The sequence below is a fragment of the Pararge aegeria genome, chromosome 13 (assembly GCF_905163445.1).
Source record: "Pararge aegeria chromosome 13, ilParAegt1.1, whole genome shotgun sequence".
In the NCBI taxonomy this organism is placed as follows: Eukaryota; Metazoa; Arthropoda; class Insecta; order Lepidoptera; family Nymphalidae; genus Pararge; species Pararge aegeria.
In genome coordinates, this window is record NC_053192.1 from 12,579,678 (window position 1) to 12,599,035 (window position 19,358).

The 19,358-nt window shown below is 34.6% G+C and overlaps 1 protein-coding gene across 4 annotated transcripts in view; it reads left to right on the forward strand.

Moving 5' to 3' along the window:
* The window catches only part of LOC120628730 (fibronectin type III domain-containing protein 5), a 167,695-nt gene that overhangs the window by 97,483 nt on the left and 50,854 nt on the right, over positions 1-19,358 (forward strand). For 2 of the 4 annotated variants that reach the window (XM_039897315.1, XM_039897317.1), the window contains exon 4: positions 1,489-1,634. In XM_039897315.1, coding sequence (XP_039753249.1) covers positions 1,489-1,634 — 146 coding nt within the window. The remainder of the gene's footprint in view (positions 1-1,488; positions 1,635-19,358) is intronic. The other 2 variants (XM_039897316.1, XM_039897318.1) reach the window with 1 other exon arrangement.

Genomic DNA, 19,358 nt, shown 5'->3' on the forward strand with positions numbered 1-19,358 from the left:
TTCTGAGTCCTTGGCCGTGGGTTCGATTCCCAAAACTGGAAAATGTTTATGTGAAGAGCATGAATGTTTTTCAGTGTCTGGGTGTTTATATATATATTATAAGTATTTATGTATATTATTCTTAAAAATATTTATCAGTCATCTCAGTACCCATAACACAAGCTACGCTAGATGGCGGTGTGTGTATTGTCGTAGTGTATATATGTATATATTTATATATATGTATATGTATTTATTAATTGGCGACGACTGAATTTACTCATGGTCTTCACTGATGGTCAGCAGATAAAAACTGCCCAGCGGTATGGTTGCTAAACTGTGCTAGCAATATCCAGTTATGATGTGAGAGTGAAATATTCATCTGGGCGCCTCACAAATGACCCGGTCGTTTTGTTAAAGGAACGGTTTGAATAAGAACGGCTTTGCTCGCTTTTAACTCAAAAGGAGAGGATTATGGTCGAGACTGCCACTGTGGCTCGGATATTTTCAGACAAGAGAATTTATAAAATTAAAAAGTTTTATTATTCTGTTTGGGTTATTCAACTTTCTGGAAGTCTTTTAATTTGACAGTATTTTGATGTATATTGTTCATCCTTATCTATAAAAGCTTTTTCTTCGGGAGATAAAGCTTTTATAGATTAAGATGAAAGTTATTATGTTTTACCCGGCCCCATGTTAATGTATATTATATACATTAACGTGGGGTGAGGTAAAAAATAATAACCTGTCTTTATAATTTTATGTAGACAATATTTATATATATATATATATATATACATAGAATTTCATTAATAATGGTTTGCAATTATAAGGAATTCCATTGCTCATCGTCTGCTTAGCTGCTGAGTCAGCTTCATCGTTGCCCATTAGTTCTATATGAGAGGGATTTTTAATTTTACAAATTGAATCTAGAATTTCATAGGCTATCCGATATCCAGCCAGTTTGAGGTCGGCCGAGCTAAATGCAGAGCTAGTACACTCTTTGAATCGGATATATTTATAAACTTATCACCCACACACGATATATTATATTCTCTCGCTGACTGATGCTGATTGCTGTACGAAAGGGACTCACAGTCCCTTTCGTACAGCAATCAGCTCACTGTGCATAATAGTGACGTCACAGTTAATGTCTGCCTGAGGATCAAAGACCGCCGCTCGTGAACCCATTAAGCCAGTATAGCCATGTATACAGTTTATAATATGAGTAAAATTTGTTATCCTACAGTGCGTGACAATGATTAACCATATACCACATATTTTTTTGACGTTCTGATTCCCTCCACAGTGGTCCTCCTGCATATTCTATGATATATCAAATCCGCCATTTCAGGCATTGAGAGAATGAATTTGTAGTTTTTTACTAGACTAAATAGAATATTAGAACTACTGGCTGGCTGGTTTCTTAAAGTTTCGATTTCTTCTTCTTTCCCCTTCCATCTTCAGCTTGTTATTAGAAAACAACGAAATTGACTCATGGTACGTTAGTTACAGAGTGGTGTTGGAGGTGGCTGGTAACTCGGATGCAGTGATCCTCAGCGGGCTAGAAGCCGATACGCAGTATCAAGTGACGGTCGCCGCTTTGTGGGGTGGCCACAAGTATAGGAGCAGGCCTATTGTCTTCCGCACGCTGGGTAAGTCGCTTTATAAAGAGAGAAAAAGAGAAAAATATCTTTATTAATATATTATGCCACACATTCAAATTTACAACAACTAACATGCTCATTAGGTAGTAACAGTTAATGCTGCCAGACGCTTTTAATACATTAACAGCAGTAGCGCCAGGATTACGCTTGTCATGTGTTAAGTAAAAGACTTCAGCTCAGCTTTGTGCTACATACCCTGCCAGGTATAAATGCTTTTATGACTGGCAGGGCGTGTAGCACTATGCAACCCTAGTACAGAATATGACGCTACCTATTTTAATAAATTAAAATTAATTGTAATTACAATAAAAAAATACAAATAAATAAAATATTAAAAATATTTCAACTATAATACCTTTTACATTTTACACAATGCCTACACATACCATGAATATTAATCTAATGCTATAGTATATGTCAATTGTTACGAATGATATTTAATATCTCTTAACATTTAATGTAACTTCCACGCCTAGACAAACACGTTAATTATAAACGAACCCCTATAGTAATGAATATACCTCCACATGGTTTTGGTATTCAAGTTGTGTTATAACAGTATAAGCAGTTGCCTAATATCAATAACAATAATCCTCTCCTATATATCATGCTCCAAACCTTTAAATAAAATGACATATTCTCACATAGTAAAAATAAATTATAACGGTAATCATAAATCTTTAATATCCCGTTAAAAGCGGAAATTGAAAAACAAATATTTTAGGGTTTAGTATAGGGCTATTTAGATAAGTCCAAGAGAAAATGTCAAGCATTTTTTTCGTTAGACCTAGGGCTTATGCTACCGATGAGCATTTTATATCATTAATTACATTATACAAATGAAAACCGAAATATTACTACACATGCTTTACATTAGGAGTTACATTATTAACTGTCTTAGGCTTATCTGTTCCGAAACGCACGCGTTTTTGAGCACTATTGCCATAGTTTTTACTGAATGAAATCAGATACAGCCCTAACTTCTCATGCAAGTTTAAAATGAATTGACTCCTATCACTTTATTAGGTACGCGTGTCGTAGCGTAGGTAGTATGCGCGTGTCAGTCTTTTGTCTTCATTAGGGTTGTCATAAGTAAAAACTTAGAATGTTTTGAATTAGTTTGTATTGGAATATAAACATGCTTCTTTTGATTTAATATTTTAATGGCGCGATTCATTATGAAGTATACTTATGCACCCCTCAACAGTATTTCGTAATACGATTACACGTTCTTTTAATTATTTTAATACTTTACGGCTGGGTATAGGCCTCCTCTGTAGACTAAGGAGTTCCGCATTCTGTTACACTTGTGAATTTGTTGGCGACTATTATCACATGTAACTAAATAGTTATCGGGATGAATAGTTCAAAGTTTTAAGCTTTCTAAGGCGTGTAGCTAGACATTGCCAATTTGCTTAATATGGGCTATAATTGTACAGAAAATTTCTTGGCTTACAATCGTAAATCCAGGAATACATTTACACGCTGTGCGAACGACGCAAAAAAACTCGATAAATATTTCAAGCTTGTGATATTTTTCAAAGTCCAAACGCTCCATAGACACCTGTCGGTAAACGTATAATTTTGTGAAATATTTAATGGCCACTTACTGTGGGTAATTTCCCTGTAATTGTTTAAGGCTTGTCATTGTCACAGCTGTGTCGACATACGCCAACGTACCGGCTGTTCGTCGTGTATTCGTGTAATCCCACAATCCCATAATTTCGCTTTTGTTTCGCGTGTCGCACACAAGGTACAAAGGCTGTTGAGGACATGCGACCGGGACATTAGGACATATAGACCGGTACACAGACTGGCAGTGACCAAATGTTTATGACATAACGCCCTTAAAATACTCTCAAGGGCGAATATTGATTCTAATTCTTAATAGTTTCTATTAAGTCTAGTAATTTTTTTTTTTACTTTTGGCATTGATATTATTTTACCAAAATTCAAGGTCATATCTCAGTTGGTAGCTCTGTGAGTAATCAAAGTTAAATTTAATTTAGAAGAAGCTGATGGTATAAACCTACATGAGTTTATACAGCTTAGCTGGTTTACATACAGATTTGCGCTCTATTCCATTCCATCATGCCATTCTTCAAGATTAAAAAAACATGTTATGCAGACCCCACATAACGTGGAATAAGGGCAACAAAATGAAGAAAACTGTTAGTTATTATGAACTGCATTCCAAAATTCTACTTCTCCACTAATGCAAAGGTCGTCATATGAAGAATACGTGTAAATTTCCACTTCAATTAAAGGTCGCTTTTCAACAATTTTGGGATATAAATAATTCTGTCTTATGTAACAGATATCCTCAACCTAATAATATATAACTGCTGGACGCAGGCCTCCTTCATTAGGAAATTCACTTAGAGCACTGATCCACTATGCTGCTCTAATGCGGGTTGGCGGCCTGCAATGATTATTTTCACATGCTAGTTTCGGACTTTTACTGAAAATTTCAAGACAGAAAAAAATCAATACCTTTCAATTATTTGCCTGGCTCAGGACTCGAATCCAGGAACTCAGGATCCTTTATTCTTACCACTAAATTAACAAAGCTATTGCATTATTATTAGGCATAAGGTACCTTAAGATCATCATCTATGAAAATTCTTTTAACCACTTTAAACATTAGACAAGCCTATTCACTCTTGCTTTGAAGGTATATATAACATTGAATAGAAGCAGGCGTTACTTTGTGGAAATCCATGATATATTATGAAAACTAAGCTAAATGCGCTATAGTCCGCGAAAAGCAGGAGAATCTGTATGGTGTAATTTATAATATCTTCAATCCTTATACTCCATACCAAACTGACCTTCGGCAATTTTCGTTCCGAAACCGCAACATCATGTAATTGTTAATTCATTGTAAAGTAAACATCTCCTGAGGATGCTCCAGTTTTGGAGCGAAACTCGTGGACTCGCGGACTATAGCAAATTAAGCTTAATTTTCATAAAATCATAAGGTATATAATATATATTACATATAAGACATCATGCTTTAAATTTATCTCATACCCTTATCGAAATAATAATGAGAAAGTCTATGGGTGAGCCCATAGACGTTCTATATGTAAAACTCACGTTATCATTTGCTCTATTGCTGCGTAAAAGAAGGATAAACCAATAAACACGGTTTGGCATTTAAAATACTAATAGAAATTACATCCCATTTTAGTTACTAATTCGACGCTAATTTGTGATCACAGCCATTCGTGCGGCTATCCCAATTTTCACGTGAACGGTTCTAAAACAGGGTAATGAATAATGAAATATGTAAATCTTTAATCTAGACGAGCGAAGTGTGCGATAAATTTAACGCAAAGCTAAGCTGAATCGGTTTTGTTCAAGAATCGCTAATTTAATAATCTCGCGTTTTAGGTTACGGCCTACGAATAAGTGAGAATCCCGGGTCAAATTTTGTCAGGCATTATGGGGAACTAGAGTTAGGGTGTAGTCTACCCCCATGCCTCGGAGAGCTAGTTTGACTGGTTGCCGAATTGTTGGTCCGAGAAATGTACTAGCGTCTAGCCTAGCAAGAACTAGGATATACCGTGCTGGTTTTAGTTCTGGTTCCTACTAGCCCAAGGCTACCCCTGTGTCTTGGCTTTTCCACTAAGACAAAAAAGGTAAAGACTAAACACGGAGCTCCTGCAATCGTCAGTCGAACTAGGCTACGCAACCATCTATAACACGTTCATAATATTGTTAGTTACTATAAGCGTTGCGTTGTTATAAAAACTCACTGGCTTTGTGAATTTGCATGCAACAATTTATGGCTGAAGAATTTCACTGCGGCGGGTAGTTGCAAATGAAACGACACAAATCTTAGGCAAAACTTTACGTAGTTATGGGGGCAAACAAAAATTACAGTTGTGTGAAATTAATGACCGGGTCACGCGAGAAATTTTCAGATTCCTTTTGTCTAGTTTTATAACCCAAAATAAATCCATACTAATATTATAAATATGAAAGTATGTTTGTTTGTCCTTCATTGACAATCCATTTAAACCGCAACCGATAGACTTGATTTTTGGCATAGTTAAAAGCACGGATAGGATACTTTTGATACACGAACATTCTTATTTTTGCACTAAATATCTTCGTCCTTACAAAGCAAACAAACGAATTCTTCTCCGCGGGTAGCACCGCGAGGAGCAGCTAGTTAGTAATAGAATAAGAGCAAAGTTTTTATGCTTACTCGAAAGTCCTAATATTTATGACATTATTAATAGACGGCCGACTGGCGCAGTGGGCAGCGACCCTGCTTTCTGAGTCCTAGGCCGTGGGTTCGATTCCCACAACTGGAAAATGTTTGTGTGATGAACTTGATTGTTTTTCAGTGTCTGGATGCTTATCTGTATATTATAAGTATTTATAAAAAATAAAAATAGTTTATTTGGGTAAATAAAAAAATGTATGTGTATTATATTCATTATAAAATATTCAACAGCTAGTACCCATAACACAAGCTACGCTTACTTTGGGGCTAGATTGCGATGTGTGTATTGTCGTAGTATATTTATTTATTTATTATTAAAAAAATATGACCTTCTACCTTCTGCCCGCGACTTTTTCGTGGACTTTTGAATTGGTTCCAAAGCTTGGATCGTTAACAATTTTCAATTTTCCCTCGGGAAATACTTAAGGAATCGGGATAAAAGATAGCCTATGATCTTATCCATGACAAAGGCTGCATGCTTGCCATAGTTCATCCAAATCTGTTCAGCCGTTTTTGCGTGATCTAGTAACAAGCATCCACAGTTTAACATTTATAATATTAGTAGGACTAGATTTTAGTACAAAATGTGAGCTTCCATTAAATTAATGTGTGAAATAGTGAGTTTCAAGATTGACATAAGCTAAGTTTGTAATGGGTTTACCAAGACCGGTGAATTTAAAACTCTCGTAGCATTAGTTTAAAGTTATATCAATCGCATATAATACTTATATTGAGGGATCAAAAGTTTCTGCTTTAGGTTTATTTAAATAACGGAAGTTTTGACATTGAGTAGGGTTGTTCGTAATTTGTCGGTGTGCTAAAATACGTACGCGTTGACGTGTTCACTTCAGTCTTAAACAAAGACTCTAATGATCATTAAATGATTGTTTAAGTATCTAGGTTCTTATTAGGTTTGAGGTGAAGATAGCAACCGATCCCGATTTCGATTGTTTTGAAAGAAAGATATTAAATATAGGTAACGTTTTCTCCGTGTCGTGATGGCAGATCAGAATACAGTTGTCACAACCACCCCGCCTCTGCCCGCGGGTGAATCAGAGAATATTATGGATTTACTGGACAAACTGTCCCGTTGGAAGAGACCTTTAGTCCAGCAGTGTACTGTTATAGGATATTGACGTTTTTGCAAAACCTTAATTCGACCATATTTAATATTTTCCAGATTATACTTGCAACTCCTTTTTCAGAATATATTTTCAGGGACGGATCAAAATACTATAAACAGAAAAAAAAAATCAGAACTTTTTCCCCGAAATAGGATTAATCTGTATGATCTTTAATAATTTATATGTATACCTTAATAATAAGTTTAATATGATTGCTAATTAAATAATATAAGTTCAATATGATTTATCTGTAAGTGAATATGTAAATTATTTTTTAAGAGAAATAAATGATTCTTTAACCTGAAATAAGAAAACATTATTCACGTTTATATATATAGATGCGGTAAAATACCCGTAACGTGGCGAGAAAACGTGATCCTCAGAGGCCGAGACAGCTCGTTAATGTCGAGGCCAATTTTAGATGTCGGTCAAAGCACTCCAATCGCACTCTGCAGGGACTATGCAATCATCTTCATATTTCTAATACAATGTTTAAATCGTGCTGACCAAATTTTTTTTTTTACCTTCTAACTTATATTGGCATATGGTAAAAACATAATTTATTGATATACTCAGCTTATTACCTTTAAGGAGATATAGTTTTAGAGCATATACCCATGAAACTGATTTCTGAGCTTTAATTATAATACTAGCGGACCCGCGCGACTTTATCCGCGAATGAGCCGACTTAAATAAATATTCGTATGTTGTCGCGGACTGATGTATAGAACTTTAAAGAAACAACAGTTCCGACAATTCTAATATACTTACTACACACTTCCGTCGTTTGGCGTAACGTTTACCATTCACGCATCGCACGCATCAGTATCTCCCAAAAACGATATTTTATGCATATGTTTTTGCCCGAGATTCCAATATAAATGAATCCTAGCTAGATCGAATTATCGCTCCCGAAACCAAATTTCATGAAAATCGTTGGAGCCAATTTCGAGATATATACGAATATATACTATATATACAAGAATTGCTCGTTTAAAGATATAAGATATCACAGTATATATTGCGGTCCCCCCCGCAAGGAAGGCTGAATCCCTAATCACAAGAAAGACAATCATTTCCAAGTTCATCTAAGTGTTTACCTTCATTGGTTAAACCGATATAAAAAAGAAGACCGGCAGATGGCCATCAAACAAATAATAAATCACCTAAAAAATAAAAAAGTAGGGCTGTCTTGTACATTTTTATAATGCTGGTTCCGACGTTTTGTTCTATCGTCTTTCTGTCTATCAAAATTTACATCACGTCAGGTTGAAATGGTTTTATACACTGCATATTTTTTATTTTCCGAGAAAGCAATTTTCACGTGAAGTGCTTTCAATATCGTATTACGCTTTTTTGCGCTCTACCAGCCACTGGCTTCAAAATAATTTTAGCAATATTGTGCCATGCATCATAGAAGTGAAAGAAATAATAATAATAACCGAAATAAAATAATAATCCTAATTATTCTTATAATAAACAAATAATAATAATCTTGATTGAGGCAACACAGGCCCAACTTACAGTTCACACACTAGTGCTAAACATATTAAATTATATACAAGTACTCTTAATAAGGCTAATAACTAAATTCAAAACTGACAGTATTGACATTAAACATTCAAAATTGGACAAAAAATATATAAAAACATTTTATATAAAAAAAATGGAGTTTCTACCTCAACATTTAATTTTATGTAGTGCTTGTAGAATGGAGAGTCATATTTATATACTTTAGAAGAATGTAGAATGTTCACGCTCTTTTAATTAAAAAAAATATCATAAGTCATCGAGTCACGAATATTCAAAAACTCATTCCAATAAAACATCACTAACTCTACTACCAAATAATTCGTATCATTGTCACTAAAACAAAACTAACGGCGTTCTCGTTAATAAATTACCAGATTATCAGGTCAGTAACTAGATGGTATAATTATGTGCGAGCCTTTTGAGAACATAAATGCTTTAACCAAAAATGTCAAAATTAAGCTTAATTTGCTATACTCCGCGAAAAGCAGGAGAATCTGTGTGGTGTAATTTATAATTTCTTCAACCCTTATACTCCACACCAAACAGATCTTCGGCAATATACCCTCTACGCACGTTTCGCTCCGAAACCGGAGCATCCTCAGAAGATGTTGACTTTACAATGAATAATTGTTAAGTAACAATTACTTACAATTATTCATTGTAATGAATAATTGTTAAGTAACAATTACTTACAATTATTCATTGTAAAGTCAGTGAATAATTGTTAAGTAACATCATGGATTTCCGCAAAGTAACGCCTGCTTCTATCCAGCTTTAACTAAAATTATATTAAGGTAATAAATATGTTATATGATTATATAGCTCAGCGTGTTGCGAAGCTGCTGTAGCAATAGATGCGGCGGTTTTTTTTATTTACTACTAGCTGTTGCCCGCGACTTCGTCTACGTTTGATTTTGTTTTTTTGATGTGGCATTAAATTTTCATTCAAGTATGATACTGAGGGCCTTAAATGAGGGGTTTGCTGCTGTCCGCTCAGGAGTTCTGTCCTCTATCTCCAACTACATTCATCAGATCTGCACAAAGTTTTGTCAAAATTAAACACATATTATAACCTCTATAGTACAAAAAAAAAAAATTTAAATCGGTTATAATTTGTCGGAGTTTTGGTGTAAAATCGTCAAACACTTTCATCCCCTCTTCCAAAGGAACCGAGCTTAATCTCGGGATAAAATTATCCTATATTACTTCTAACACTTAAAAGAATATGTGTACCAAGTTTTATGAGGATCGGTTAAGGAGTTTTTGCGTGAAAGCGTTACAAACAAACTTACATTGACATTTATAATATTAAGTAGGGATAGGGATAGGGATAAGTTGGCCCTTGCTACATATCACCGCGCTACTTATTCCAGTGTATGGTAGTTATATTAAGCCCATAGCCCTAAATACTACACGTCTAAATCGGTAAGGCGGTAGTCAGCCACGGCCAAAGCTTCGCACCTGATCAGTCTAGATCGAATTCAAAAATTATTATTTCTCAAATTTCCCACGTCTGGTATTCCATTTTTCTGAAGGACTGCAGCACCTAGCCACCTCAAGGCTAAAAACAACAACACCAAAGGTTAAAGACAAGCGCAAAAGTTTGCTAGGATCTTAGAGGTAGGATAGAACTCAGAACCTTCCTCTTCACTGATGAGGTTGTCAAAATGTCAAATATCTAGTTGCGATTTTTCGGTAAACGATAATTATGAAAACCCGCCCAGAATCTTGCGGTGCGATGTAAAAATGTTGATAAGGATTAAGGTCTGATACTTCTAGAGTGTATTCTTGTAAATATAGCTAACTAGCTGTTGCCCGCGTTTTTTAGTTTATTAATAGTCTTGTGTTATTTTTTTCAGAATAAAAAAAAAAATTATGCCATGTCCAAAATGAAGCTACAGTTATGTGCCAAATTTAAGTGCGTAGCTGGGCCGAATATAGAATATAGGTAACAAATCAACAAACAGGCAAACCTCCGCATTTATAATAGTATGGATTTCAGGGAGCATAAACCCAAAACAAAGTGCAATCTTGGTCAATAAACTAATGTGTATACAAATTCGATATATTTCTACATTCCCCATTCATGTTATTCATATAGTGAAAATGCTTTGACTGTTGATGCGTTGCATATAAGCAGCGCGTGTGTTGGATAGCTTTTACACATGAATGGTATTTTATTGAATGAAAGCTTATATTTTATACGAATGCCTTTGTAATCTAAATTTCTTGTGAGATTATTGAAATCTACTTATCCTGAATTACTTCTAACATGATTTCATTTTGAAGGCTTATTTCGTGAAGTCTGTTAAGTTTGAACCAATAAAATATAAAAAGTGTGGTTTAAAATCGCAAACCCAGAGTTTTCACCCAGGAACTGCAAAGGAAACGTAAAAATAGTTATTTAGTTAAACATAAATATTCGAATGTCTGTCCGTATGGATCTGGCACTCTCACGACCGTAAAAATTAATGTATCGAAGTTTTTTTTTTTTTAATGCTTTATAAACGCAGCGCGCTGTTTGCTATTGAAAATCTCTGGGTAATTCGTTGTCGTTTAATTACAATTTTTTTATTTGCAATCAACTTAAATAAGCTTAATCTACAACTGAATGTAAAGTCGATAGCATTAACAGTCCTCACATCTACATATGCGGATAGAGGTAAAAAGTCTCAGCTTAAGTTTATTTCTAGAATTTATTAATGAACCACTAAAAAGAGAACAGGCTGGTAATTATCCGAAACACAAAAACAGCCATTAGAAGATCAGAATAAGAGAGGCGACTCTTGTTTTACATCACGAGTGCATCCGGAAGATTGTGTGCGGTGGATGAACTGTCTGGAACTAAGCCAAAATGGAAATTTAGCGCTGCATCGTGAGCGGTTGCGATCCTTAGCATGAAATTTCAACGTTCTGTTACAACCAGAAAAAATAAAAAACGTCAATGAAAAAGTCAGCATGTGAAGCCGAAAGCTAGAGTTACATACTATGCTGCCTTGCTGTTGCTAAATTCACGTCCGTAATAAATTGTGGATCGGCAATATAAGATACTTTTTTGCAAAATCCAATCAATAAGTCAATCCAATAAGTGGTATTAGTTTTTATTAGTTTATTATTTTTATATTCATGTGTGTAATCTGGATAAGTACTACTGTGTTAATATTCGTAAGTATGTGTGTATCAATCAAAACCAATCGAAACCAATCCTAAGGTTGCATGGAAAAGATTGCTTCTAAGCGATAAGGCCTTTTCAATCCTACTTCTAAAGTTTATTTTTGTTGTGATCGTTTTTTTTATAAAATTAAATAAAGTCCTTATTCTCTAGTAGCGATTAATCGCTGCCAACTACACACCTGGTTTCTGATTGCCGTTTAACCTTAAGAAAAGAGACAAATGATAAAGTTAGCCCGGTATGAATAACTATTCAATAGGGTTACGCAATACGTATTACTCAAGTAAACAGTTCAGTGGATAATATGTATATAAACACTTTTGAGCAACAAAACTTTATAACGTCTAATTAAAGTTAACCTCATGATACTCGTTTTAAAGTCGTATTTTGTATGCTCTGGATGAACGAATAATGATGAGTATAGCTCTGCATTGCTAACATTTAAAAACCCTTAGTACAAGATGACTCGTTCTCAATCCTGTTCTTTTTCGAATAAAGAAAGAATATTACTTTATTAAGAAAGTACCTGCCTAATATTTCTCGTTTTAAGGAAAAATTCTAGTGCCAAGTGCAAAGTTCTAGTGCTTAGAAACTAAATTGAGACATTCTGGGAATGAATGAATAATTAAATAATGATCCCTTTTTTTCGCACATCACAATACCTTGAAAAAAATTATATTAAAGTAACGCAGCAGTGTATATCTTGATATTGCACTTGGTGCGTGTGCAAAATTGTCTGTAGAAGCCACCATAAGGCAAGCCAAAATGAGCGATCAGTGAATTTTTGTTTTACTTTTGTTCTAATTGGAGCTAGGCCTAACTGAAACCTTAAAACCAGATGAGCTACGTGAATGTAGTTTTAACAATATGGTAATTCGATACTCGAAAACGAATCTACGAACGCAAGAACGCAAAACTCATACTAAGTGTACATACTCATCAGACATACATTTTTAATTGACGCGGATGCTCTAAATGCATGGTTTGGTTATCTCGGTAGCTTGTAAACGATGTAATAAATATTTTTTTATTAATAGATAGTATTTTTGTATTTTTATTTTTAACATTTTTAAATTACTACCTGTCGCCCGCGACTTTGTCCCTGTTGCTTTTATGGGTTTTTAAATATCCCACAGGGACCCTTTATTATCCCGAGTAAAATATACCCCATGGCCTTCAGGCTTTTAATATGCTTTTATATGCCAAAACTCACCTAGGTAAGTTCAACGGTCAAGCCAAAAATGCATAGGTTACAATTTTTTTTTATCTAGCGGGTAACCTTAAACAACAGTTTTTCCAAGATAAAATAGTATCTTATATCCATCTCCAGGATGCAAACTCCACGAGTACCAAAGAACAACGGTTGAAGTACCGTTGAAGATAGATAACAAATAAACAAACGGATAAACTTTATGTTGTATGGCAAAGTGTATTAACAGAATTTAAAATGTGCAGCTGTGATCATTCCAAGATAGTTTCAATTATCTTGGAATGATCACAGCTATATATTTATCAGTATATATTTATACGTTTTCTTTGTATTTGCAATATGTTTTATTATATGTATTTTTAATATGATTGTAATACTTATGCGAATCTTAAAACTATCGACCGAAACTTTGCTTCCAATTAAACTTCTACTGATAAACTATGATTTTTTGATCATCTATTTTAAAAGGTCTTGAAAATGCAATTTATAAAAGGTAAGGTAAGTTTATTAGTTATTTTACGTCATAGTTACTAGATATAGGAATTAAGGCACAATCAGATAATGTGCCTTACTTACTTATTTTTTACGTCACAAACAGAATAATCTATTTTATCGCGAGATTCGATTGCCTTTATAAACTAGGACCATGCAAGAACTAAATCTTTTGTGTCTCACAGGGAATTTACTATACGTATTCCAATTAGTGTTAGTGAATCGCTATGGAATTGGATTACTGATCCGTGGGTCCGTAGGTTGTTTTTAGTACCCAATTGAATAACATTTGTACATTCGAGAAATTTAAGTTTTAGCCTTTTTTTCAACTTTACTTCCAGAATGTTAGTATCATCTACCATTAACCATCTAAGTACTCATCACTCGGTTAGTTAAACAATAATAGAACCAGTTTTTTATTTATTTTTGTTTGTCTCTAAATAGATACTTTTCTAAAATAAAATCACGGATGTAATAAATTAACACTTAATTTATTCGGTATAGGTATATATGTATTAGAACTGCTTGCTTGCTTGGTATACCTACCAAATTACGAAAATGCTTATAAGAAGACTACATTTAGGAGTTAGCCGTCAAGTCGCCGATTAGTCACATCAAAAACTTTAGTTCTGAACAAGTTGTAGAACGTCGTCAGTCACCGACGCAGAACTTGTAACAAGTTACTGAACTTTACCGCACTGATTAGAGTAGGACAACTAAATCTTTTTCGTCGCACAGAAGTTGCTGTATTTCAAATAGAATTAGCAGAAAGTCTTTGTAATTAGATAAGAAGATCCGTTGGTTGCGGGAATGTTCAATAAAAGTAACATTTGAGGAAGAATTTTGCCGCACGATATCACTTTTACTTTCACCATAATACATATATAAAAAAGGGACGTGGACTACTGCATAGGTTGCGTTTGGTATATAAGAAGCATGGTATATGGAGTGTCGTGGTGCGGTTTGAAACTCCATATAGGATGCTTCTTAGGGTAGGATTAGGGTAGCTTAAAAATTTCGAATAACAATAATAATATCTTCATTTAACGGCCGAGTGGCGCAGTGGGTAGCAAACCTGCTTTCTGAGTCCAAGGTCGTGGATTCGATTCTCACAACTGGAAAATGTTTGTGTGATGAACATGAATGTTTTTCAGTGTCTGGGTGTTTATATGTATATTATAAGTATTTATGTGTATTATATTCATAAAAAAAAAAAAATATTCATCAGCTATCTTAGTACCCATAACTCAAGCTACGCTTACTTTGGGGCTAGATGGCGATGTATGTATTATCGTAGTATATTTATTTATTTATTTAATCAGAAAAACGTACACATTTCATTAGTGTGAAGCCCTGTGTCATACGTCAATTTAAACTGTAAAACTTAATGTTTTATTTTTGTATCAGGGGTTATTATTATAATTAAATATTATGCGTTGGATAGAAGCAGGCGTTACTTTGCGGAAATCCATGATATATTATAAAAATTAAGCTTAATTTGCTATACTCCGCGAAAAGCAGGAGAATCTGTGTGGTGTATATTTATAATTTCTTCAATCCTTATACTCCACACCAAACAGATCTTCGGCAATATACCCTCTACGCAAGTTTCTCTCCGAAACCGGAGCATCCACTTACACCACCACCACTTTACAATGAATAATTGTTAAACAAACAATTATTCATTGTAAAGTCAACATCTCCTGAGTATAGCAAATTAAGCTTAATTTTGATAAAATATTATGCGAATAATATAAAAAGTCTTATTATTAATAGTCTTAAAATTAACGAGATTAACCACCTTTTGAATATCGATATTGTTTACAGTCACCTTTTATCACAAGGAATTAGTATAATCTATAGCATGACCCTGCTTTTGATTAAACCTGCATCTGCTATCGGCCAGCGTGCCTTAACCCCTTCTCGTTGTGGGGGGAGACCCGTGCTCTGTATTGAGCCGGCAATGGGTTAACATGATGATGATAATGATAGCTATCTCATCTAATGCTGTAACTATGTAAAATGTTAAACTGTTTGTTTTCCAAATAAATAAAATAAAATAAATATCAAACAGTAACTGTAGATCGAGTTGTTTAAAAAGCTGTCGATATCCGACGATAAAAAACACTGTGAATAAAATCTTTTCGTTGTATAATAATCCAAAATAATTCTATTTTCCTCGTATTATGACAGCATTTGTAAGAGCCTCATTTCTATTCAAATACAAGGAATAAAGAGTTTTCAAAAATCATGAGTCTTTTCGCTTAGATCCAAATCTCAAATTGTGTTTAAAGAGGTTTATCGCCGACGATGTGAACTTTCCATGCATTGCTCCATAAAGCTCAATATTCAAAACAGATTATTAACTTAAAAAAAAAAACACAGTAGTAAAAAGTGACGTTAAAATGGTAACGATATTGAATAGTTTATTATGATGTCAGCTGGTATCAATATCGTTTATCTTCAGGCTGATTTCATAACGTATTCCATACCTTACGCGATTGTTTAGGATTCAGCACTATTCAATTTGGATATTACGTCGTGTCTACCAAATTTCACGTATTTGCGTGTTCGGTACCTTTAGGGTGAATTCTATGGAATCTACCTCCCTATTGAATTACCACCAACTACAGCTATGAACGTGGTTAGTTGTAAAAAAGTGTTTGACTTATTTATTTAAATGAACATTCATTTCGTCCGCCAATCCTTCTAACTTTCATTATCAGGATTAATCTATATAATGAAATAGACTTGGAAGCAATTTTGTAATTTTTTTATTTTTTTTATTCCACTACAAGTTAGCCCTTGACTGCAATATCAACTGGTGGTAAGTGATGACGCTAATATGGTAGCGGGCTAACCTGTTAGAGAGTATGGTGGTCATACCCCTAGTAGGGTTCTACGCGACATCGCACCGGAACACTAAATCACTTCGAGGTACGTCTTGTCGGTAGGGTGGTCTAGCCACGGTCAAAGCCTACCACCAGACCAGACCAGAGAAAATTCAGAAATACTAAATTCTGAAATTGCCTTGCCGGGAATCGAATCCGCAACCTCCTACTTAAATAAGTCTAATAAAAAGGGAGGATTGCGAGCATTGACTCACTACGCTACATCAATTCGGGGCTTAAACGATAATTATAACTGTTTAACTTACTTTAAAAGGCAATGGAGTGGACCGTATAAATTCTATTCTAGTCTGGGCAGTATAATTTCTTAACAATAAATTACAACTTCTAAAACTTTTAACCGAATTGTAATCAGTATCAGTACTTCGTGATCTGTATTTATACGTGCAATATACACTAGATCAATAAATATGTTTAAAATCCTTTAATTTATATAATTTTTGCTAAATATTTATTTATGGCTTATACTTTTTTTTTATATGCGTATCATATCTTTTAAAATTAATTAGCTATGAAATGTAACAATCTGATTACAACGCGATAAAGTTCATGTAAAAATCAAATTAAAACGCCTGCAAGGGCTGAATATATCTTTAATAATGTGCGTGTGTATGTCACTGAACTCTTCCTAAACGGCTGCACCGATTTGAATAAATAAATATCCACGACAATACACACATCGCCATCTAGCCCCAAAGTAAGCGTAGCTTATGTTATGGGTACTACGGTAGCAGTTATGATATTTTTAAGAATATAATACATATCAATACTTATAATATACAGATAAACACCCGGACACTAAAAAACAATCATGTTCATCAAACAAACATTTTCCAGTTGTGGGAATCATCAGGGTTAGTCTAATAGAAGCATAGTAATAATGAAGAATGTTTCAAAATTGGGGTTTTTTGTCGTTTTGAGAGCTTACGCGCTGCTTAGACGGTTAAAGTTTCGATAAAATCACGCAAGAAAAAGTAGTTCCCCTTTAAAAGTTGTAAAAAAAGCCTGGGACAGCATATGTCCGTCTTTTAAGGTTGACTTTTACGCGGACGAAGTCGCGAGACCTCTTGTTATATATAAAGATTTACAATAGTTAAGGTGTTTGCTAGTATAACGCCTAAGTACTTTCGTGATCCGATTTCAAGATGATTGAGTCCAGATAAATACAATATTTATGGCAAACGGCCACGCACTTGTAATTTGTCGGATACACAAATCGCAAGTACCTAGATAGCAAACTCGAAACCCATCACGGTATGTTTACCGGCTCACCACACCGGCTTACCGGCACCTATTTTACCGGCTCGTTGGTATTTTCTTAATCCTTTAAATAACCTTTTGGAATTCCCGGATTCGATTTCGGGTCAGAAAAACTACTATTGAAAAAAATCAAAATGCTTTACCACTACTTGTTCATATGTTTGTTTTAAACTTACCGATGACTACAAGTCCTGTTTGGGGCTTTCATATTTAAGCCTTAAATATGTCATCAAAACTTCAGATCGCCGTTCCATTATTCCTATCCATTATTTAGACTCACTCCGTGGCCATTTTCCGTTCCATTACACGAACTCAAGATATGAAAACGTATTTCGCGTCAACACATTAATCATTCTTGGAAGTTCACTTACACGAATTTTCCGGCAGGGAACGCAATATAAACTTTTACACGAATGTAAGTTTAATAATTTAAAGCTGAGGGCATACTTTTGGGAATAATGTTTCTTCTAATATTACATTTACCTTTGCATAAGTTTATAAAATGTACTCATTTAATAAACACATTGAGGTTTGTATACCACTGAGGAATTTCTTAACGAAAAAGTTACTTGGAAGCATGCCGCTCCGGTTTTATCTTACACAAAGATAGAAAAAATATTGTTAATTTGTCAAATGATGTTGGAAACGAGCAACTGAGTTCCTTGCCGGCTTTTTCTGGATAAACCTTCTTCTCAAACCGGTGGTAGAGTGGTAGAGACCTCACTAGAAACAGCTATATTTGCCGGTTTAAAAGTGCTTCTATTAAATGAATTTTTAATTTCTCCGTTTTGAGCTATCTACATGCAATATTGTCATCGGTTGTAGGAACATTGCCAATGCCCTTTGCTAGGATTAAAATGCTTTGTACTAGCAAAGGTCTTGGCGTCCCTTAATAAACATCTTTGCAGGATCGAACAAACAACCAAACGGAAAATTTTTCGGCCTTATTCTTGAACATAAAAACTATATAACAAATAATTTTATATTACTGGAGGGGGCACGAGTTGATGGTGAACGATTGCACTGTCCAAGCAAAGTTGATCCAAGTTGGTTGACCATATGGGTGACCGTCTTTAGAGGTCCAAATAAGCCTCAGGCGCGTTATTCAAGGTTATTTCCACTAGCTTATAATGGTGATCCTAAAAACCCACTAGTCTAAATTAGAGCAGTGTGGAAGGTTAAAGATTCATATAACTTCTTTTTCTATCTCTTCTTCTGTGAGAGAGTAGTAGTAGTCTGAAAGTGATGATGATTACTGACCGCGACTGATTAGCTGAAAAAGGATAGCGCCAAACTCAAACCTCTAAACTTGTGATTCATCTTCACCAACCACATCAACAATGCATAGGTAGAACAATCGCTTGTCAATAACCAGCTCAACTCGCACCATATAGTTTATTTAATATATTTAAATAAGGAATTGTTCTAAAATACATATTATAAAACTATTTCACACTACTACGTGTACACTCGGCACTAAATAATATAGTGCACCTGTTGCGTGACCTGACATGCGTGCACATCATGTGTCCCAAAGGGGGGCACTCATGGAAATAGACTGCGCTCGTGTGCACAATGCCCTAGTTTCGATGTAAGGCACTTTGACATCATGTTTTGTTTCAACATGTCAAGTAGTACAGTTTTGTTTTATACTTAGAATTTGAATTATATAGATTCTTCGGGTGATTATGTATCTCGCGACAATGTTGCGACAGGCGTAAATCTTGCAAATATTCCATACAATAAATAAACAAAAGTGACGTTTGACAGCAGGG